The 24,905-nt window shown below is 33.8% G+C and overlaps 1 protein-coding gene across 1 annotated transcript in view; it reads right to left on the minus strand.

Moving 5' to 3' along the window:
• Birc6 (baculoviral IAP repeat containing 6) overlaps positions 1-24,905 on the minus strand; it is a 212,846-nt gene that overhangs the window by 46,060 nt on the left and 141,881 nt on the right. Inside the window, 8 exon segments of the mRNA XM_047521886.1 lie at positions 2,039-2,207; positions 3,151-3,315; positions 7,597-7,814; positions 9,990-10,290; positions 17,367-17,563; positions 21,580-21,753; positions 22,890-23,057; positions 23,748-23,879. Of these exon segments, the coding sequence (XP_047377842.1) occupies positions 2,039-2,207; positions 3,151-3,315; positions 7,597-7,814; positions 9,990-10,290; positions 17,367-17,563; positions 21,580-21,753; positions 22,890-23,057; positions 23,748-23,879 (1,524 nt within the window).

The raw sequence follows: 24,905 nt of genomic DNA on the forward strand, positions 1-24,905 counted from the left end.
TTATTATCATCTTGGGGGTACTAGGGATTGAACCCAGGGGTGCTCTACCACTAAACCACATCCCCAGCCCTTTTAACTTTGAGACTTGTGATCCTCCTGCTTTAGCCTCCTGAGACACTGAGATTACACATGTGCATTACCAAGCAGGCTTAAGAGTATTATTTCAAAATAAATTTTTGGTATCACATTCAAGTTCAAATGTATGACTTAAAATTATATCATCACTTAGACAAAATACCAGATTTACGAACATCTAAACTCAGTATGAAGAAATTCCTATTGTAGGAAAATACTAAGTTGGAAAAAGAAAAATCAAACTCTGATCTATCACATAAGATTACCAAATATTATACCTTTCTTATTACCACACCATTTCTTTTTTCTTCGTTTTAAGACAGGGTTGGGCTCATTTGCCTAGGTTGGCCTACAACTCAGGATCCTCTTCCCTTAGACTGGATTACAGATGTGTACCACCATAACCAGCATTAAGATACACATCTTATCAGAAAGCACACTTTTATATAAACTGATTATTTTAAATATTATATAGTTTGCATAATAACTTTTTTGATCCTAAACCATAAAGATAAAATTTTGCTCAGTGTTATACAAAGAGTGAATTTTAAAACACAAAAATTTAAGTTGTTTTGGTAGGCAATATTTCTTGAAAGTTAAAGGGATTAATAAAATTTTAATGATAGAGAAAATGAGAAGAGAAACCTTTTCTCACTCTATTCAACTGTTCTATGTGATCCAGTATTAAATTTTATATAATATCCAGTATTTTACTTAATCACAAAACATTCTGCATGTGTCATTACTTAAAAAAAATCTGATGTATGAAACAAGTCAATCTAAAAAAAGTCTTAATAACAATCACCTCAATACCTTCATGAAGAAATTTAAGCCAGACTGATGTTCTTTTGAAGCACAATAATTTCCATGATAGTAGAGAATATAAGCAGTAATTTTTTTTCAAATACAAGTACCTTTTCCTTCCACCAAACTGTGCAACATAGCTGCCACAAACCTAGACTACTCTGAGATTCAGTTCCACTGTTTTCCTTATATATTCCTAACAAACTAGTAAAATGCATAAATGTTTACTTTCATGAGTAATAATATAAACTAAAAGAGATAAGGGTAAGAATAAAACAGTTAAAATAAAAATCAAACGTAAAGGTCCTGATTCAAAGAAGTGAACTACTTGTTTTTGTTGTCAATATTGTGTTTCTGAGTCTCATATAACTTTCTATGCCTGTTTTGAAAAGAACACAATTCTTGAAAAATAATTCCACAAAAAAGAAATAATAAATTAATACCAATCAGTTGCATACTGACAAAATAAGTACCTATGATATTTTTATTGAATTTAAAAATTAATCCCTTTATTATTAAGTACTTGTGCACTTGAATGACTTATCTTTCTTCAAAAGATATTACTATTGTCTAACATGGTGTGGTGGTGTGTATCTGTAATTCTAGTAACTCAAGAGGTTCAGACAGAGGATCACAGGTTTGAGGCCAGCCTTAGCAACCTAGCAAGCCCCTGTCTCAAAATAAAAAAAGGTTTGGGGATGTAGCTCAATGGAAAAGAGCTCCTGGGTTCAATCCACTTGAGGAGGAGAACCTACTGTGTATCATTTCATAGTTGGAATTTTAAAAAACTATAAAATGCATAGAGGTTCCACCATATTAAGCACATTTTGATCATGAAACCAGTACATACTGTCATGAAGTTTCTAGCCTTTGTTCTATCATTTTTGGTTATTAAAAGAAAGAAACATATGCTCATAGGCAAAGACAAAGGAATCATGAAAATTTTTATTCCAAGTTCTAGAACAGGTGATGGCACAATATTGAATTAAGGGCACTAAAATCAATTATTTTCAGAAAAATTATTAAGAAATAAATCCACTGACTATGCCAATTAAACCTTATTATTATTTAAGTTGATAATGATAAAATAAACAAAAATATTCATCCACAAAGATATTTCAAAGGAACAATTACGAAGTTTTGTAACTGTTTGATTTACCTGAATCATTTCGGAGGTAAGATGACATGGCTGGTATAAGGCAGGACTGACTGAGAAGCTCTAGAAGTACAGACGGCAGGGCATTACTGTTCTGTCCTCTACTCTCATGAGATGACTGAGCTTCTCCATTTACTGCACCACTAACAGGATTTATGTAACTTGCAAGAACCTGAAAATTTAAATTATTCGAAGTAAATTGGATTTTAGCTTCGCATACTTTAAAAACGTGTACATTACGTTACAGATTCAATCTGAATATTCAAAAGTGCATATTTTCTATTCAATATCTTACATTATGTTTTGAAAATTAGATACCTTCTGCTTAAATTTTCAAAAGGAAAAGATCTATTTTGCCTGAGAGTGTTATTGACAAAGCATGGTGCACCATATTTGACTACACACAGAGAAGTGATTCATTTAAGGGCACAAACTTAAAAGCTTAGTAGCAACTCATATTATACACAGTGTTTTATTGAATAGGTTCAGATAACAGTCTGAGAGTGTTGGGATCTTAAGATGTCTATATTACTCTGACTGTATCATTCTAGAAATGCAGAAAGCAACACTCAAAAAGACTTTATAAACTTCAATTAATTGATGCAGGAACTAACACTAATCTTTAATTCTCTTTCTCACTTCTGTGGTATCAAGGCTTTTTATGCTAGTTCAACTTGCCTGACCCTAGAAGCATCACAGACCATTTGAAAACAAAAGTATAATGGTGATAGGGATGTAGCTCATTGGTGGAGCATGCACAAAGCCCAGAGTTCAATGTCTATTAACAATAAAAAGTAAATAAACAGATAACATTTAATACAAGAGTCCAGATACAACATGTTAAAATGAGATGATGACTAGAAGAAGGGTGATATGTGCATTTTCCAGTTATAGAAGAATTTTATACTTGTCAGCTTCCTTTCAGTGAAGAAACTGAGAAGGAACAAATTTAGAATCATAAGCAGGGAAGAGCAATCTTTGTCAATAACATCTAAGAATGTACTGGGAGAAGAGAGTACAAGTGGGCATAAAAGTAGCTGAAGATGAGTTGGATGAGTCCATCAGTACAAATACAGAAAATAATGGTAGCTATAATATGGTCTTCACAAATTTACCTGCAGAAGACAGGTGACGTGTTCCTCTTCCAGTCTTTGTTTAGTTAAGGCTTGTTCCACATCCCACCCAGAAGCTGTAGAACCTGTTCCAAAGCCAGTTCCTTTGGCCCAATATAACTGCTGTTCTTCTGTTGATGTAGGGTTATGAGAGCTTGACACCTGTGGCTTATGGCAATAAGAAGTAAAAATTTATTACTATGGGTTTTATTTATCTTCAGAAATATTTCTTACTGACAATGTAAAACAGTTCAGCCATTATGGAAAAATAGTTATAAGATTATAAAAAAAATTAAACATTGAATTATTATGACTTCTATGTATACACCCCAAAGAAAAGAAAATTAGTATTAAAACAAAGACATATATACATGTGGTCATAATAGCACTATTTATAATAGTCAAAAAACAGAAAGAATCCAAATGTCTAATGGATGAATAGACAAGTAAATACAATGGAATATTATTTAGCCATAAAAAGTAATGGAGTACTAAAGCACGCTATGTGGATAAACCTCAAAAAAACCTTTGCTAAGTGAAAGAAGATGGAAAATGTAATATATTGTAAAATTCCATTTATATGAAATATCTAGTATAGGTAAATGCACAGTGACAGAATGCAAACTGTACTTTCAAAGGGAAAGAAGGGGAAAATGGAAATATAAAAAATAAATGATAAATTAAAAAAAAATCATCTCAAATCACTTTGAGAGTCCAAAGAATCAATCAATGACTCCAAGACAGAGAAAACAGAAAAAGGAAACAGAGATAAGCCAGATTCTTTTAGAATGAACCCAGCAAAAAGACTATCACAATGATGTTTCCAATCATAATAATTGAGATTACTATTTACAGGAGTTAAATCTTAATTTCTTTCTTGTTCAGAATGTCAAGTATAGAAATACCTCAAATATTAAAAATAAGAATGGTGTGGAGACAGAAAATGATGAATTATAAACCTCACCCCTCCCCTCCTGCCATAAAGGTGAATTCTTTATTATTATTTATGGAAATTGTAAAATTAATTCTGGAACAAGAATCTTTCTGTAAAGAATTTCCATTAAATTCAACATATCACATACCCTCAAAACATTTGCAATTAAATGTTAGTTTCAACAGGAACTCACAAGCAGCATCAATACTTTTTGTTTCCATGGAAATACTGGCTAAGGAAAAAATCATATGCAGAAAAATTTTTTGGGGGGTGTGCAAAGGTAATGGGGATTTAATCCAGTCATGCTCTGCCAGTGAGTGAACTATATCTCAGCCCTTTTTTTATTTTAAGACAAAGTCTCACTAAGTTGTGAAGGATGGTTTAGAAATCTTAATACTCCTGTCTCAGCTTTCTTTGAGTCAAAGATTACAGATACAACTCACTGCACCAAGTACAGAAATACCATTTTTACAAATTGATATTTGTACTGTGAATATATGACTGAGAAATTCCATCTTTTACTTTATAAAAACTGTTAAATGAATAAAATTCCATTACCAGATAAACATTTTCTAGAATAATCAATGTTACTAAAAACAGCTATTTTTATTTAAAAAAATTTTTTTTAGTTGTTGATGGACCTTTATTTTATTTATTTATATGTGGTGTGATAAATGAACCCAGTGCCTCACACATGCTAGGCAGATGCTCTACCACTGAGCTACAACCCTAACTCAGCTATTTATTTGTAAAAAAATCTAAACAATAACATATCAAGCTGTGCAGGTGACACGTGCCTGTCCCAACACTCAGGGGACTGAGTGAGGCAGGAAGATCACTTGCGCTCAAGAGGTCAAGAACAGTCTGGGAACACAGCAAGATCACACCTCAAAACTGAAACAAAAATCTCTCAAGTAAAGTTAAGATACACACAGAAAGAGCTGGGCACAGTGGTGCGTGCCTGTAATCATGGCAGCTCAGGAGTCTAAGGCAGAAGGATCACGAGTTTAGAGACAGTCTTAGCAACGGCAAGCAATTCAGTGAGACCGTCTCTAATTTAAAAATACAAAATAGGGCTGGGAATGTGGCTCAGTGGTTGAATGCCCCTGAGTTCAAACTCTGGTATAAAACAAAACAAAACAAAACAAAACAAAAAAACAGAACACAAAACAAACATGTAAAGCTTAATGGATTATTACAGTGTAAACACTATTAACTACACAGGTCAGGAATTGGATCACTGTCCCCCAGAAAGTCCCCTCATTCCATGTTCCCCTCACACCCTCTTTTCTCCACAAAGTTAACCATCATCCTGATTTTTATTAAGATATACTTGCCACTTATTAAGTTTTGATTTGTACTTTTTTGATAACTAATAAAGGAAATCATCTTTTCACATTTATTGGATATTTACATAGTTTTTTGGGAAATGCCATTAAAACTTTCACCCTTTTTTAACTGGGTTGTATTCCTTTGCCTTTTTGAAGATCTTTACATATTCTGGATGTATGTTCTTTATTGGATCTATCAATCACCTTCCTATCTAACGATGTATCATTCTGTGGCTCACCTTTTCATTTTAGCAGTTTTTAATGATGTTAGAAAACAAACCTTAAGTGAGATAGGGGATGGGGACAGGTTGGTCATGTTACAGTTAGATAGGAGGAATGAGATCTAGTGTTCCTACTGCATAGTAGAGTGACTATAATTGACAATAACATATTTCAAAATAACTAGAAGTAAGAATTTTAAATGTTTTTATCAAAAAGAAATGATCTGTTTTAGGTGGCAGATATGCTAATTACCATGATTTGATCATAACATAAAGTATATATACATCCAAATATTATATTCAAAAATATATGACTACGTATCAATTTTAACATAATTGTCTTTTTTCAATTTTTCCTTCTTTTGCCTTTTTAGCACCCTACTATAAAATCCATCATAATTGCGTTTTATTAATAAAATAGGTATTGCTCTTTTTTTTGAACCATGAACTGAATCCAGAGGTGTTTAACCACCAATTCACACCTCCACCCGTTTTTATTTTTTATTTTGAGACAGGGTCTTGCTAAGTTGCTTAGGGTCTTGATAAGTTGACAAGGCAGGCTTTGAACCTGTGGTCCTCCTGCCTCAGTCTCCCAAGCTGCAGGGATTACAGGTGCATATATTTTTAATATAGTGTAAACATTCAGATCTATTGACCCCTTAAAATTACTTTTTGCTTACAGAATCCAGCAGAGCTTAAAGATTTTTTTGTTCTATACTGATATTAACTCATCTACTACCATATATTGATAAGACTATACTTAATTCATTATGTTGCAGTTACACGTCATATATCAGATAATCATTTATATATGGGCTTTAGTCTCTACTTTTTCCTAGACTTCTATCTATCCTTGTAATGGCACTACAGTTTCACAGTAAACTTTGATCTATGGCAGTATGAGATGGCTAGACCTGTAGTTCTTTGAAACTGCATGGACAATCAACTTGTCAACTTACTCCAAAAGGAAATCTGGATCGTAACAAACTTATAGATTAACTTGGAAAAGAATATTATTGTACTGTTGTAGTTTCTAGAGATAAACATAGGCAAAGACATTACTTTCAAGTGCTTTTCTGAAAAATTCATGTATTTTATGAAGAGATTTTGTACATAGTTTTCGGATGTATTCATAGGAATCTTCTATTTCAGATGCTACTCTAAAAAATTTCTTGAAAACTTTTTTTTTTTGCCTGTTATTGTTAAATAATCAGTTATTTCCATATATTCATTCTTTTGAGTATTGGGGACTAAACTCACGGGTGTTCTACCACTAGGCTACATCCCCGGGCCTTCTTATTTTTTATTTTGAGACAGGGTCTCGCTGCGTTGCCTAGGGCCTCAAATTTGTGAGCTTCCTCCCTTGACCTCCCAAGTTGTAGGTATTAAGGCATGCACCACTGTAACTGATGGAACAATTGATTTTTATATACTGTCTCTATATATTGCATCCTCACTAATCCATTAAGCCATTGATTATTTTTAGGTTTTCCTAAAAATACAATCAAAAAATCTAGAAATAATGAGGTCCTTCTCAATCTATTTTTGTTCTTTCTTGTCTTACTACATTGAACAGAACTTACCATTCAATAGTATGATTCCCTAAAGTTCATTAAAGGAAAGGAAAATGGATCACAGCATAAATTCAAAATATCTTGACAAATGGGAAAGTTTATTAAAATTCTGAAATTTTTTGTGTTTTTCAAGTAGATGGGCTAATTTGTGACTTTCTGAAGAAGCCGAATACACAAAACAATTATAGTTTCTCTTTTAAATACCCTTATTTTAAGTGTACAAAGGGATACCCAAACCTTTGAAATACGACTTCAGAAAAGGCTTTATTTAAAAAATTTTTTTTTTAATTTAGCTTTTAATTTTTTACCGACTGCATTTTGATTCATTGTACACAAATGGGCTACATCATTTCGTTTCTAATAAACTAAAGAATTATAATTAAACCTACCTCTGTTTGATTGAGGCTAGAGTTTGGAACTCGTGGGGCATGATGGCTCAGAGCAGAGAGACAGACAAGAATGAGATGTAGTGCACCAATTTCCAATGCCATCCGCCTAAGAAGCACACCGTCATCAGTTGTCAAAGGCGTAGTGCTAAACAAGCTACGAAGGACATGGAAAGGAAGGGTTGGAAGCACGTTGGCTGATGGAGATTGCAGAATATGACCTAGATTGAAAAGAAAAGAGGACTCAAACTCAAAATATTTAAAAACACAATATGGAGCTACCATCAGGGTCAAAAATTGAATGACAATGTAATGTAAAATTATATCAATTAATTTATTACAAAACTGTAAATACTATAGATAGAATAGTAATATTTTCACATTTAATCACAAATAGTATCAGGAAAAAAGCTCTGTAGGACACAGTATACATAAATTCCAAAAACGGTTGAAATATATGCATACAATAGCTATAGATAATATAAAAATTATTATAGAACTAGAATTCAAACTAAACTGATCACTAAAAAAGAATTAAAAGCATCTTGCCATAGTAAAAATGTAACTATTTGCCTTATGAGTAGTTTCCACTATGAACAGATAGTGAGTGACTGAAATCACTTCCTTTTTAGCAATACAGTTTTCTACTATATTTTAGTCATAAGTGTTACATGCAAAGAAAGCAATGCTACATGAATGGTGAATGAGACTATTACAGAAAAGGATATAATCATGCTTTTAAAATTATTTATTTATTTATTTATTCAGCCTACTAGCACTGAACTACATCCCCAGCCCCATAATTATGCTTTTTAATAAATAGTCATCATATATTCAGTAAAATTAATGAAATGGCACAAAAGCAGTTCTTTTTTAAGGTCTATTGTCTTGCAATGTAATGTTAAAATACAATGGACTTTACCCCTTCAGCTACCTAATAAAATGTACTTTGAATAAGAGATAGCTTCAGAGTTTTAAGGTATATAAATTCACAGTTTTATTGGATTAAATGTATGTTGTGGAGTAGGGTTTAACAAAATATTCTTTCTAAATGACATATGAAAGAAATCGACCCAAAGTATGTTTTAAAAATGATGTAAGAAAATATTTATTTTTATTAATATTACTAGAATGATCATTGAGTGAATAAAGATACAACCCAAGCAAAAATCTACTTTCCTAGCCAGGTGCAGTGGCACATGCCTGTAATTCCAGCGGCTCAGGAGGGTGAGGCAGGAGGATTGAGAGTTCAAAGCCTGCCTCAGCAAATGCAAGGAGCTAAGCAACTTAGTGAGACCCTGCCTAAATAAAATACAAAGGAGAGCTGGGGATGTGGCTCAGTAGTTAAGTGCCCTTGAGTTCAATCCCCAGTACCCCTCCCTCCAGAAAAAAAAAACTACTTTGCTAGACCACCCTGTCAACCAATCTTCTTTTCCTTTCTATTAAATAATAACACCAAGCCAGTGGAAATAATCATGAACTTTCTATGATTATTCTGCATTATTATTATATAACATTATATATAACCATTTTTTAAATTCTGTTCTCTTTAATCTAAATATTGCCACCACATTCACTTTAAGTGTTATTGCATAATATATTTTAATAAATCCTCACTTTTATTTAAAAAAAAAAACTTCAGGTTCTTAGTAAGACTTTTCATGTTACCAATATCAGCTTTTAAAGTAAGCTGTTGGTACTGTCTTTTGTACAAAATTTTATCAGCTAACTTATCCCCTCTCTTGTACACTAAGCCTCCAAGTATTGCTCAAACCATTCCTTCTTTCTGAAATAACTCTTCCCAATGAAATCTCACCCATCCTTTAAGGCCCCAGCAAAAAATTCCTATGCAGTTTCATTCACACAATGCTGGGTAGTAAAGAAATAACCTCATGCTTGTGAGTATCCATATTACACTTAAGTATGTTCAAGGCCTTTAATAACTTGTTTCATCTGCATGTACTTGGTCACTGCTATGACTGGAAGACACTTGCTACTTGAGGGTAAGGTAGACTACTTAAACACTACTGAACGTTTAAATCACTCCAAAGATGTCTAGCAGTTTTTTTTTTTTTTTTTTTTTTTTTTGGGTGGTGCTGGGGATTGAACCCAGGGCCTTGTGCATGCCAGGCAAGCACTCTACCAACTGAGCTATATCCTTAGCCCCTGTCTAGCAGTTTTGTAAGCCCTCAGTAAATATGTTTTTGAACAAAACAGAAAGTTCTTTACAATTTATTACATCTTATCTTCAAACTGAGCTACCATCAACAACAAATCATCTAATAGCTGAACTATGAAAGAAATAAATGATGAATAACAAGTGATGATCTGAGTAACTCTACCCAATCTACTCATGTATATGTTGATAAATTTAATTAATAACACTAAACACTTACTTCCTTCTCCATCATCTGTCACTCCCAATACCAATCGAAGAAGGCACTGGGCATGTTTTCTCTCTTTCAGAAGCACTTCAGCATAGCCCGGAAGACGAAGAAATAATCCAAAAGCAGCCAATGAATGGGCAGGTATGGGAGACATGGTCTGTACTGCTGACTTGATAGGTGGGGGCTCAGCTGCAATGGTTTCTGGAGCTTCATAAACTAATTCCCCTGATTGTTCAATGGTCACCCATTCAAACTGATCGCTATCCTTTGGTTTTTCCTGAGTGGTAGATGTCACTACTGGAGCACTCACCTTTAAAAAAAAAAGTTGTTTGGCTGTTTATATCTTTCAACATCAGGTTCAGATTAAAGACTTCAAATAATCTCTTTAAAATATAGGATTAGAAAGAATAAAAAAGGAGACAAGCATCCAGACACCAGAAAGTACATGAAATCATGTGTATGGCACTACTAGTATCTTTATTTATTCATTCATTTATTTATTTATTTATTTATTTATTTTTTGCAGTGCTGGGGATCGAACTCAGGGACTTGTGCTTGCAACACAAGCACTCTACCAACTGAGCTATCTCCCCAGCCCTAGTATCTTTATATTAAAGTTATATTTTCTGCTTTGTAATTAAATATCTGTAGATAATCTTTGAGATTACATAAATACCTTGTTTCTCATCAAACTGATTTGCTGATATTAGCATTTTTATAATTCTTTCCTGAAACCCTACCTACCTCAGGAACTACAAAGTGTGACTTCTTAATTCTATCATTCTTTCCATATTTATTAGTTGTTATTGAACTATAAGGAAAAACATTCATTTATTTTCCATGTATGTATGTATTTTTATCAGCATGGATTTTAACTCTATAGGTTACACGGGTTACTATTACTATTAGTTACTTTGATGTCTAAGTAGAATCAGATTTGTCACTAGAATTCCTTAAAGCAGGCTTCCATCTCCTTTCAACACATTCCCATTCTTCTTCAAGCATTTCCTTGCTTTCTACTACAACATGGAACTCCAGGCTCACTAAAACTTGTTCATGGAGTCCTGGTTTCTTTTCTCCAGTGGTACTTGGAAATGAACCCAGAGTCTTCCACATGCTAGGCAAGTATTCTACCACTGGTCTACATCCCTAGTCCTATTTTAAATTTGAGACAGGGTCTCTTGCTAAGTTGCCCAGGCAGCTCTTGAATCACTTCAATTTTCCAGCTCAGACTTTTGAGCAGCTGGAATTACAGGTGTGTACCATGGCGCCCACTGAGTTCTGATTTCTTCTAGTGAAAACTGACACTGTTAGGGGGTGTCTGCTTCCAGTACCTATCAGAAAACAGATCTAGGAAATTCATCTATAAACACATATATGTATATGTGTGAATTCATATACAGACAAAATTTCTGGTATGCACTGTTCAAAAACATCAAGGCCGCTAAAAGACAATGATAGGGGAATGTTACAGATTAAAGAAGATTATAGAAACAAGACAATAAAATGTAATATATGATCCAGAACTGGCTCCTGGATCTTTACTACCCTCAAACTATGCAAAAGAAAAATGAATTTTCTTTTGGTCCTAAAGAACATTATTAGAAAAACTAGCATAATCAGAATTAGATCTGCGGCATAAAGTACTACACATCAGTATACACTTCCTGATTTTAAAAACTGCACTGTAATTATATTAAGGGAGGTTTCTGCACTTAGGAGTAAAGAAGCTTCATGTCTATAAAATGATTTTTAAAACTTTTTAAAATATTTTTTTAGTTGTCAATGGACCTTTAATTAATTAACTAACTAATTAATTTATTTATATGTGAGTACTGAGGATCGAACCCAGGGCCTCACACACGCTAGGCAAGTGCTCTACCACTGAGCCACAACCCCAGTCCATTATTTTTTTTTTTAATTTTTAAGGGAAATTCTAACCACAGTTGCCATAGAAACTTTTAATTTTGTTTAAACATCAATTTCTCTTGTACGGCTATGAATATTTCAGTGGATACAAATTAGAAGTTCCCCACTAAAGTATGTAAATTAATGAATAAAAGCAAACCTTAAGAGTTCTCCCAGCATTCATCTAAAATGGTCCCACAGAGGAAGGAAATGTGTGTATATATGCATATAATTAATCAACTAATTTACAGCTACACTAAATGTACCTGCATCCTATAAAACAGTTGCAATTTTGATATCAGCAGTTTGATCTGACAACGGAAGTTTAGGCAAAGATGACAGAAAGTGAAATACCCCAATTGTAAGAAGCTGTTCAAGGCTTTTTCACTCAGGAGTTCAATCTACTCTAACATCTTTTTTCAGCTAAATTTTTAAAGTGCTTTTATATGCACTAAAAGATAGTTTACCACTAAAGTACCTCTACAATAATAAGGAATTGGTACTTTGTTACAAAGATTTACCTTTTGGTCATCACTCAATTTTCTTTAGGATTATTTCTCAATGATGAAAACAACAACAAAATGCTCTTGGTTTATTACATTCATATTCTTTAACAAGATGAAATGTGAAGAATTTTCAACCTTAGCAAAATCAAAAACAAAATTAAGGTATGGGGTTGTAGCTCAGTGGTAAAGCACTTGCCTAGCATATGTAGGCACTGGGTTTGATCCACAACAACCCCTTAAAGTAAGGCATTGTGTACATCTACGATTAACAAATTTTTTTTTTAAATATTAAAACTGCCAGGTGCAGTGGTGCACGCCAGTAATCCCAGCAGTTCAGGAGGTTGAGGCAGGAGAATCTCAATTTCAAAGCCAGCCTCAGCAAAAGCCAGGTGCTAAGCAACTCAGTGAGACCCTGTTTCTAAATAAAATACAAAATAGGCATGGATAAATAGCACAATGGTCAAGTGTCCCTGAGTTGAATCCCTGGAACCCAAAATAATAATAATAATAAAAAAAAAAATAAAAACACTATCATAAATCACTTCCCATTCTCTTGTCACACTGACAAAAGTTTCATTTTACAATAATTAGGTATGCATCTGCTGGACACAGTGGCATAGGCCTGTAATCCCAGAGGCTCAGGAGGCTGAGGCCAAAGGACCTAGAGTTCAAAGCCATCTTCAGCAATTTAGAGAGGTGAAGGCAACTCAGTGAGACCCGTCTCTAATAAAATATAAAAAAGGGCTGGGGATGTGACTCAGTGGTTAAGCATCCCTGAGTTCCATCCCTGGTACAAAAAAAAAAAAAAAAAAGAGATGTATTCAATTCTTCATAACAACTTTTTTCATTATGGTAAATAATTGGAAATAATCAATGCGCTAAAGAATACTTACTATTCTATAACTACTGTATACATCTATACAATATAGTACACATAAGGGCAATACAAATAAAGTACTACAGGTTCAGGCATCAACAAACATTAATTTCAGAGTAGAGGTTCAGAAAAAAAGCAAACTCGAAGAATATAAAATGGTATTTATGTAAATAGCAAAAGTATTATCACACTAAATTTCTAAGGTATTATGACAGATTATTTTTAAAGTATATATTTACTTATAAATACTGGTTAATGGGCTGGGGAGATAGCTCAGTCGGTAGGGGGCTTGCTTTGCAAACACAAGGCCCTGGGTTCGATCCCCAGCACCGCAAAAAAAAATTAAAATAAAATAAAAAATAAATATTTTTTTTTAAAGTATTATACACTTCAAAAAGTCAAAATTGAAAAGTGCTTAAATATATACTTTTGCTCAAGTAACAATGTTTTATTTGTTTGGTATACTAAAAATAACTCTGGTTGGGTTGTGGCTCAGTGGTAGAGCACTTGCCTAGCATGTGTGAGGCACTGGGTTGGATTCTCAGCACCACATATAAATAAATGAATAAAATAAAGGTCTGTCAGTCTCTAAAAAAGTAATTAAAAAAAATAAAAAATAAATTTCATAAAGAGACTCTATTAAGAACCTGTTCATGTTGATTAATGTCTAGAAACAGAAAAGAGAAATGAATTATTCTAAATTCAATGAACAGGATGATTTATGTGAAAACAACTGCAGGGCTTATGGTATTCCAGCCATACAATAATGTCCTCTTAAATTCTGATACTTATATATTTGTACAGCAAACTTCCTACTTTTTAATGACTAAAAAGACATTTTCTCAAGTAGTCAAATCTTCTATTTTAATGAAAAACGGGCTTTAGTTTGAATTCAACAAACATGGGATTAATGTGATTTCAAAATCAGAGATAAGGTAATTAAGATTAAAGGATTACAAAATATGTGTATCTGACTTAATTCTCTATGAGTGTGCATAAATATACACTTCTTTTTTAGGTTTCAGTAACCTGTATTTTTCAAGGAATTTATCCATTACATCTAAAATTGTCAAACACTTGGTAGTAAAAAGTTGATTATGATATTACTTTAATATTATAAGCTATAATAATATGCTTGCTATCATTTGTATCATTCGGTCAGTTTGTGGGTTTTTTTTCCCTTAAAAGTTTTGATAGGAATTTATGAATTTTATTAAAATTTGAGCTAACAAAATGTCTAGTTTTCTTGTTTCTGTCTCTTCTTTTCTGTTTTTAATTGATTCTGATTTTACTTTAAATATTTCCTTCCTTCTTATTTTGGGTTAATTTCTCCTTTTTTCCCTAGTTTCTTAAAGTGAAAAATTATAGCAATGATCTTAAGTTTCTTCTTGTAATTAGTTTGTGGATGACTGACCTTACCATGGAGGATTCTGCCCTTATTACTAATGTGAATCCTTTATTACTAGTAGTAGTAGTAGTAGTCTTTACTCTGTATATGTTGTCCTTGACAGGACTAAAACTCAAGTTCTATCTTCTCTATGATAGCAGCTGAAATATGCATAGGCCTTTCAGTCTTCCAGTTTTGAAATGCCCTCAAAAATCCTATGTATGCAAAATTCTGCGCTAACTAAAGATGTGTAGAAATTTATATGCAGAATTCAGGGCTTTTTATCTGTGCCTCCCTCCTTTTTAAATTCCTTCCTGAACTTCCAGCTCGACTGGAAGAATCAGACTTTGGCCAATAAGAATGCAGCTATGTTTGAATTCCACCCACTAAGGGGATCTATGTACAATAGGTATAATCTCTCCAAAGAGCTCTGTATGTGAATGGGTACTAGGACCTTTAGAATTTTCTAAAACACTGGGAAAAGGCTATCCTGCTACACCCTTGGTTTTCTCCCTTGAGTTTTTCTAACACTGAATCTCAGATTTTGGCAACTTCTATCATCTGGATAGGTGAGAATTTTCTAAATTGTTAAAACTGGCTGCTTATATTCTAATAGTTCTCTCAACTGATCTGTTTTTTCTCACATTTTACTATAAATTGCAAGGAGAAAACAGGCTGTAACTTTTTAATTTTTCTTGGAAATCTCTGTTAAATAACCAACAGCATCACTTACTTATCACTTACAAGTGCTGCTTCTACATTATCTGTCAAAAATTCTTTTCCTTCCTTTAGTTTCTAAGTAACCTGTTTCTCATTTCCTTCTAAGCCTACCAGCTTTTGGGGGAGGGTAGGTACTGGGAATGAACCCAGGTTCTTGTGTGTGCTTATGCGCGCTAGGCAGGTGTTCTTCCCACTGAGCTACTCCCCCAGCCCACTATCGGCATTTCTTTTTTTTTTTTTGGGCAGGGAAGGTGAGGTACGGGGAACTGAACTCAGGGGCGTACCCAGTCCTATTTTTTGTATTTTATTTAGAGAGAGTTCTCATTAAGTTGTTTAGCACCTCACTTTTGCTGAGGCTGGCTTTGAACTCTTGATCCTTCAGCCTCAGCCACTGAAGCCACTGGGATTACTGGCCACTGAGCTTGGTCACAATCAGCATTTCTAACAGCAGTATTTCAATCAAGTTTGCTTATGACAATATAGGTATTCTTTAAGGGCAGGGTAGGCTTTCCCCATCATAATTCTCACATCCTTCTGAGCTTTTAGTGGCAGAGGCTTTACTATTCACATTTCTACCAATAATTAATTCAAAAGAATCTAGGATTTCTGTTAATTATGCTACTCAAAATTCTTTCAGTTTGTGAAATACCCAGGTCGTAAGTTATTTCCACTTTTTGCAGTACATTGTTATAGCACTACTCCACTTCCTAATACTAATCAATACAGTAAATCACACTGAATACTGAATTAGGAAAATCATTTCCATGGAGTAATAACAATTTTGAAAACTTTGCGGAGTCTTCTGATTCAAATTTTTGACTAATTATGTAACGACCTTTTTTCCAGTAAGAAATAGTTTTATTCCTCTGTCCCAATCACCTTATGATATGTGACCTCAAAATCAAAATATCTTAAACTTTTTGATAGTAGAATATCTATATAAGCAACAGCCATTTGCTGAATAGGTATTGTTGTGCATTGTTGAGTTGTATCTCCCAAAAAGATATGTTCAAGTCTTAACCTTACTGTGACGGTAACCTTATTTTGAAGTAGTCTCTGCAGATGTAACTAAGTTAAAATGAGGTAAAACTGGTATGAGAAAACAATTCAATGACTAGGGTCCTTATAAGGAGAGGAAGATTTAGAGACACAGGGAAGGCGGCCATATGAGACATAGGCAGAAAATTGGAGTAATGTAACTACAAGACAATGGATGCAAAAACTTCACAGCTATCACCGGAAGCTATGAAGAGGCAAAAAAGGATTCTTCCCTAGAGCCTTCAGAGGGAGCATGGCCTTGCTGACACCTTCATTTCAGACATACAGCCTCCTATAAATGATGAATATCTATTGTTTTAAGCCACTCAGTTTGTGTTACTATTTTAATAGTTCTGGGAAATTTATACACACAAAGTACAGAGAGAGAGTGAATAATTCCCCTACCTCATTCAACAAACATAACATGCTTTGTATTTACAACTCTCCATGCCCTACACTACCACCCAACTATTAATAAAAAAAAAAAGCATGGGAAGTATATACATCAATGACAGCACAGTAATGAGCATGTGAAAAGGTTAAATTAATACTTTTTGTAATATCTACACTGGAAATGGCATTTAAAACAGAAATATAAGTTAACACATACGGATAGCAGTACACAATATTTTATTTTTCCATTTCCAAGAACCGTAACTAATATCAGATCTAAAAGAATCACAGAAATGAGAACATTCATGTGACAGTCATAAAAATCAAGAAAAATGCTACAGCATGAAGAGTTTGGCAAATGTGGTTTGTCCACAGCATTTCTTTAGAAGCAATTAATTTTCATAAAGTTGTGTACAAACTAACCTTTGAAAGATTTATATAATGATCAAAGATTAAGGAGTACTTCAAAAAGGTTAATGCAAGTTAAAAAACAAACCAAAACAAAACAAAACAAAAAAATAAACAAACAAAAACCACACAACAGGGTCTCATCTTACCTGTTGAATTACTTCTGGATATAGCATGGGCAGTCGCTCTGCAATCAAAGCCAGTCCACCCATTCCTGCAAAAACTTGTAATGGTGACTGAATGGGACAGGTTTCAAGTAAAGATTCATCCAATATCCCATCCAAGCACTCATCACTTGGAGTGAGAGCCTCATCCTCTGGACAGCTACCAAGTAAGTCTCCATGATCTACAAATAAACAAAAAACGGAATGGGTAAGAGAAGAGCTGGGTTTTTAAAATAGCTTTTATTTTTAAAAGTTAATATGTACATTGAAGGAAAAATAAAAACACAAGCAAAGAACAAAGTCATCCAGTTAAAAGCAGCTTAGTTGAACATGTCCCTCCAGGTATTGCATATACATACACAACATCCCATTTTGTGTGACTGAGAGCTTAATGTGTATCATGCTTTTCCACGCGTCATGAATATTCACCAATTCAAAATCCCAAAACTACAAGAGTATTTTTGAAAACCATGAATTCACTACACCAACTCAATCTGTTACAAAAAATTGTAATCCTTTCTTGGGGACAAAAATTTCACTGGAGACAGAAATGGCAACAGGCCTCCAGACAGACAAATAGGCAGAATTACAACTAAAATAATGCATTCCCTTGATGCTCAATTTAAAATGAAACAATAACAAAATGCACCAAGCATGTTTCTGGGAGGGTTCATTTTCAGATTTCTATTACTAAAATATCAAGAAAGCATGTTCCCAGTGAATTAAAGTATTCCGTAGTATAGTCAGAAGATGCACACGCATCAATGGCTCACATCAAATGGACACTTGCTCCCATCTCTCCCTGTGTGCTTCTTTCTGCCCTCTCCTGCAGCCTAATGAACAAGCCCTGATACACAATGCCCAGAGGTCAACAATTCCATGTCCAAGATGGCATCTTTTCTATCGATTATAACAAAAAGATATTTACAAGTTGGCTAATTCACTAGCTCTACTTTTTATGGTACATTGTCACCTCATGACATCTAGATGCTTAGATGTTGTAGAATAAAGCATGAAATTTGTGCAAAATAAACACAAGTACTTTACCAAAACTGCACAGGTAGATCTATGGTTATAATCTAAAACTGTCTTCCAGATATGGAGATACTAGCCAAGAGCACCTCCCCTCACCCTTCCCCTTTTCTCTCTTTACCATTCCAGTGACTAAATTCAGGACTATCCCTAGCTCCGAGAGGTGGATTAATAAAGGTCATTCCCAGGAGACAGTTCTTAAGGGCTTTTTTTTTTTTTTTTTTTTTTTTTGCTACTTCTAAAACTTTGGGCATTAGAACTTACTTATCCTTTAATACCCTGCAATGTCAACTAAAATGCACATATAACAATGGCTAAACAATCTGAATTAATGTAGGGGCACAGATTGCTTCTCTGTACATGCTTTCTACTTCCCCCACCCACCATCCAGTGAACATTCAACATACTCTCCAAGTTCAGCAGTTCCATTCCCCTAAATGGCAATCATTTCTATGTAGTAATGAAAAATACTTAAAAGGACATTACTTTAGTCCTCTACTTTTACCATGTGTTGTTCACTTTTAAACATCTAGAAAGACAAGATGCTTTCAACAAGGATTTACATTTCCAACTATACATACTGTAGTACTGAATAAACTGAACACACACTTACTTAACAAAGGCTAGATTTCGAAGAAAAAAAACAAAACAAAACAAACCAAAACAAAAAAACCTTTTTTTTTTAATGACTAGAATTTGAAATTATCTTCCAAACAGGAAGAGTCTGGCTTAGAAGCCTTCCCCTTCTCATTTCTGATCAACCCAGGGTCAGATATATGCACCTATAATGCTTAGAGATGACTCCAACAATTTCACTTCCTGTATCATTTTAAGAACAGTCTTTCCTATGAATTTTAACACAGTGTACTCAATGTGTTAGTTTACTAACTCTACTTTTGTCATATACTGGCAACCTCTTTAACATCTAGCCAGACAAGGTGTAAATTAGGACTCATTTGTCCTTTATATACACTATTTACACAGCATAGTAAAACAAAATTTACAGACATCAGCTACAAAGGTCAATCTTGCTTCATAGAAAATACACTGGTATAAAGTTCTTTGCATTTTCTTTTTTTGTTTCTTCCCTGAATCAGCATAAATATAATATGTACTGCTCAGAGAAGTGTTTTGCTCATTCCATTTCCAAAACAGTTATTTCATTATGAATTTTAACAAAAAGATAACTGCAAAACGTTTTACTTACTGCCTCCACTTTTAACATACTTTGTATACTTCTAAACATCTAGAAAAACTAGATGTTTCAAATAAGGATTTAAATTTGTCCACTATGTACATAGTAGAGTTCAACAAACTACACACATGTAACCATGTTATATCTGAAAGTTTCTTCTAAGTAGGATCATTCTGGTCTAGAATGCTTCATTTCTTCCACTTTTCTCCTATGGCACATGTGTCACTCAAATGTGATGCAGATCTGTTTTTATGATAATCCTCCCATTTACAAAAGCATATATTGTTGCCCTGTCTACTCAACAAAAGAGTACAAATTCCATCAGTTATTCAGGCGTAGCTGTATTAAGGTTAAATGCCAACATGACCTTTAGATCCTTCTGATATTGCCTTCTATGGTCTTGTTATTCAAAGCACAGTCCATGGACTAGTACCATGGGTATCAACTGAGAACTTGTTTGCAATGTGCCATCTCAGGTTCTATACCAGACCTACTGAAAAAAAAATTTGCATTTTAACATGGTTCTGCAGGTAATTTCTAAGTATGCTAAAGTCGGAGAAGTACTGTCCCTTGGGCATAGTTGTAAGTTACAGTCTATGTTTTTAAAAGTCCTCAAAAAAGACTCAGCAAGTAATATGCAAACATTATAATTTAAAGTATCCAATTACGGTCAGGTATGGTGGCGCACACTTTGAAATCCAACTATTTGCGAGTTTGTGGCATGGGTACAGGAAGTTTTAAGTCAATTCAGGAAACTCAACAATACCTAGTATAAAAAGGGGGGGAGGGGGAAAGAGCTAGGGACATGGCTCTGTGGTAAAGCACCACTGGGTTCAATCTCAAGTACTAGAGAGAAAATACCAATTAGAAAAAGCAAAATAATGATAAAGATTTCTCTTACTGAAAACTAAAAACTCTACCATATTGGTTTAACTCTAAAATACTTACTTGGAAAACCAAGAGGTTAGTATGTTCGAACCTTATAAATGCTAAGTAAATAATTTAAAAAATTTAAAAATGGACACACAGTACCACCAAAAAATTGGGGAAAGGAAATATGCCCTAATGAAGAACAAAAATAGCCAGTAACTAAAAATTGAACTTTAATCATGAGAAAACTCAACATTTAAATATGATGATACTCACACTATGAAACACTACTTACAAGTATTTATAGTAGTGAAAACCCAAACAACCAAAATGTTTAAATAAATACAGCACATAAATTGTTATATTCATACCATAAAATAGGCAATAAAAATGCACATCTACAATGGAATACATGAGTAAGAAATAAAAAGAAAATGCATGATCCAAATTCTATGAGGAAAAATGTTTACATGCATGAAAAACCACTCAATACATTTAACGTATCAGTAAACTATAAACTAAAGTTCTCACATTGACTATAAAATGACAATTCACATAGTGCTCACAGTATCGTTAGAAATTAAAGCACATGTGTACATATATAAGTGATGATATGAGGAATTAACATAACAATTTTCAAATGAAATCATGGCAATTTTTAATGTTTATAAATTAAGTCAAAGGAAAAATACATTGTAAGCAGATACAATAAAAATAGTCAGTTGGGTGCAGTGGTGCACATCTGTAATCCCAGTGACTGGGGAGGTCGAGATAGAGGATTTCAAGTTCGAGACCAGCCTCAGCAATTTAGAGAGATCCTAAGCAAGTTAGCAAGACCCTGTCTCAAAAAATAAAAATGGCTGGGGGGCTAGGGATATAGCTCAGTTGGTAGAGTGCTTGCCTTGCAAGCACAAGGCCCAATTTCAATTCCCAGCACCGCAAAAAAAAAAAAGGCTGGGGATGTAGCTTAGTGGTAAAGCACCACTGGGGTTAAATCCCCAGTATCAAAAAGAAAAGGAAAGGAAATAAAACAATTAAGCCATTAACTAGAAATCTTTGCTGTATTAAAGACTATAATTTAACTTAGCATCATCCACATACCTTTTTCAGGGTGTAGTCTTTTGAAAGAATCTGTTTTTGACAGACTTGGGTCTGTGATAACTCTTGATCCCAACTTAACAGTCAGATCTATTGAACGGTAACCTTGAGGAAGTTTTCGGTCATAGAGGAGAGTTAAAAGCTGGGCAAGTGTCATTTCAGCTGGCAATGGCTGGCCTAAAAATGACATAACTAAGGTAAGTTGGAATCCAAGAGAGAGACATTTACTTGGCTTGATTTACTCAATTATGTATTATTTCTACTAAATCACAGGCAAGAGTTTGATTCTGGCATCAATTTCAAAACAATTTAAAGTGAGCTATTGTAAAGTTTACAAAAATTTACTTTACTTCTGACATGTCAACAATAATGTCCACGTGAATTGTTAATTAAAGTAGAACATCACAGGCAAAATAGAAACAATAAAACAGACATCCACAGATTGTTGATTTCTGTTACAAATCAACAATGGAAAGCTACAAAAAGAAAACCAGAGTTAGTTGGTAGTTTGATTATAATGATATGGCACAAAAATGATAAAACGGGTATTACATTGACCAATGGAAAGTTTACTGGCCAAATAATATTTTTATTGGGAAGAATGCAGTTAGTGGTCCACTATTAGTGGTATATCTGAGAGACCACTGCCAGAACTAGTTCTATAAAATTAGCCTCACATTGCTTTCTACATAACTCCTTTTATGGCGTACTAACTGCAAAAGTTAGGAAGCCAGTTAAAGTACAAGGATGTAACCTGACAGGGTTAAAGAAGATTTAAAACACATTACTCCTTTTCTGTTTATTTCTCTTGAAGGGAACTGTATGGAGAAGATATTACTAATTTATTTATTTTATCAAAAACACCTAATCAGGCTGGGGAGACAGCGCAGTTGGTAGAGTGCTTGCTTTGCAAGCACAAGGCCCTGGGTTCGATCCCCAGTACCAAAAAAAAAAAAAAAAAAAAAAAAAAAACACCTAATCAGAAATAATTCTGAGGACTACATATTTGATTTTTATAGCTGTAAGATCATTAAACATTTTTTTTTGTCTGCAGTCACAGGAGACTGAAGCAAGAGGATGGAGAGTTCAAAGACAGCCTTAACAGCGAGGAACTAAGCAACTCAGTGAGACGCTGTCTCTAAATAAAATACAAAATGGCTGGGGATGTGGCTCAGTGGTTGAATGCCCAAGTTCAATTCCTGGTACCAAAAAAAAGAGAAAAAAGAAAAGAAACAAAACAAAAGAAAAAATTTCTTTTGATGTTTAGTGATGCTTAGGTAATGTGAATATTACCTGCCAAGAGCTTGTATTACCTGCCAAGAGCTTGTGGAACAGATGAAACACTGGGACAGTAATTATTTTGTTCGCAGCCTCTGCACCTGAGGAAGCACTTCCTATCTTATCAGGTATTGTCCTCCCCCTCCTGGATGGAGGGCGAGGTGGTGTAGCAGACACAGCACGTTTAGATTGGGACTTCAACCCTAAAAGAAAACAATCTGTAAGAATCTATGTAAACAGCACACTACAAGTACAAATGTGTTTCTAAAATATTTTAATAAAATGTGCACTCCTAGCTAAGCTAAAAAAACAAAAATGTTTCTTCTAAAACAAAAACAATTTCCCAATTCTATTTGTCCTTCATGATAATCAAGAAGTGTTATCTTTCCTTGTACCTAAAACTGTTTTCCAAGAAAGTAAAAAATATTGCTGTTATAATCTGTGAGATACAGATGACCATCCATGCAGTAGAATGCAATTTTGTATAAATAAGAAATTCTGCATTAATTTTTCTCTGAGTTAGGGTAGATATTCCAATACAGAGGTTTCCTAATTGAAGAGTAATCTATGTTGAGATTGCTTATTTGTTATAAAACTATCTCTCTTATGTTAAAAACATAACCTTCCAAAATTATGAGTTATCCTTGCTGATTTTTGTTATGCTTTAACCCAATAATAAAAACTTGTTTCTCAACCAAATTTTAAATTGCATTTACTTTCTAATGAACACATCGTAAATGAAAACTAATAAATACATTTTTGTGTTCTATTAAAAGACTGTAAATCAGCCTTCTGCACTAATACATTTATTACATGAAGTTCCTGTAAATAAAATAGCTTTATTTTAAAGAAACTCAAATAAAATAAAGATTATTAAAAAACAAAAAGCATACCAGAGGCCACAACAACACTGTAATTGTCTTGAAATCCGTTTTCTGCCTTAACTTTTTCTTTCTCTTCGTGGTTTTTCTTTTCTTTGTCATCTTTTTGTTCACTAATTAGTTTAGCTGTGATACTTGGGGTATCTGTAAGAAAATATTGTCTAAAATGCACCATTTTTCCAAAACATGAAGGGAAGCAATAAATATTTTGGAAGACTATACAGGATACTGCTCCTAGATTGAGGCAAAGTAAGGGAATTTAGAAGAAATTCTGTGATGTTCAAAGCTCCCTTATAAAAATGGACAGAACCTGTTACTGTTTGTAAAGAAGGATATTTAAATTCCAATCTCTAGAAAGTATTATTACTACAATAGAGGCATGTATTACCTCTAGAGGAAGTGAAAAACCTTAAGAACAAAAATTTGCTTTAGTTTAAGCAGAGTTCATTATAACCCATACCTACATCAATTCAGTCTTTGAAGCATAAATACCAAGAAAAGACTATTAATTTAAAAGTAAGAGGGACAAAAAAAAAAAAAAAAAAAAAGAACAAAAATTAAAAATAAAAAAACTTTAGTATTGCTAGAAGAAAACAAAGGTTCAATACTTCAACATACTGGTGTCAGCACTAACTTGCTCAAACGAGAGCCCTAAAGTGCAAGAAATAACCAAGAAAGAGTAAGTGGGATGGCATTAAAATAAAAACTTTCTGCATAGCAAAGGAAACAATTAACATTGTAAAGAGGTAACCAGATTGTTTTTCTCCAGGTTTTCCTACTCGGGATCAATCCAGCACCACTGCACCTTTTGTGAGCCCAATTCTGAGAATGTGAAGCAGACAGGAAGTGCCAAAATTGAGGCAAATCTGAGGTCTCTGATTTGGAGAGAATGTAGGAGCTGTTAGCATGGTTGGTGTTTAAAATGTGACTCCAGAGGAACTTGAAGAGTCTGAAATGAGCATGCTCCAACTCTTAATTCAAAGAACCTTTTCTGAAAGATACTTTGCTACGATGAGGAAATCAAGGAAATGAGATTCCAGTCACAAAGATTCATATTAAGGAATTAACTCTTGGAGATAAAGGGAAAAGACATGTGGATCTTGGAAGATAATTATTCTAAATATACAGAGGACAACTAAAGTTGAAGGTTGTTTTTCTTAAGAGAACATC

This window comes from Sciurus carolinensis, chromosome 13 (assembly GCF_902686445.1).
Source record: "Sciurus carolinensis chromosome 13, mSciCar1.2, whole genome shotgun sequence".
Lineage (NCBI taxonomy): Eukaryota > Metazoa > Chordata > Mammalia > Rodentia > Sciuridae > Sciurus > Sciurus carolinensis.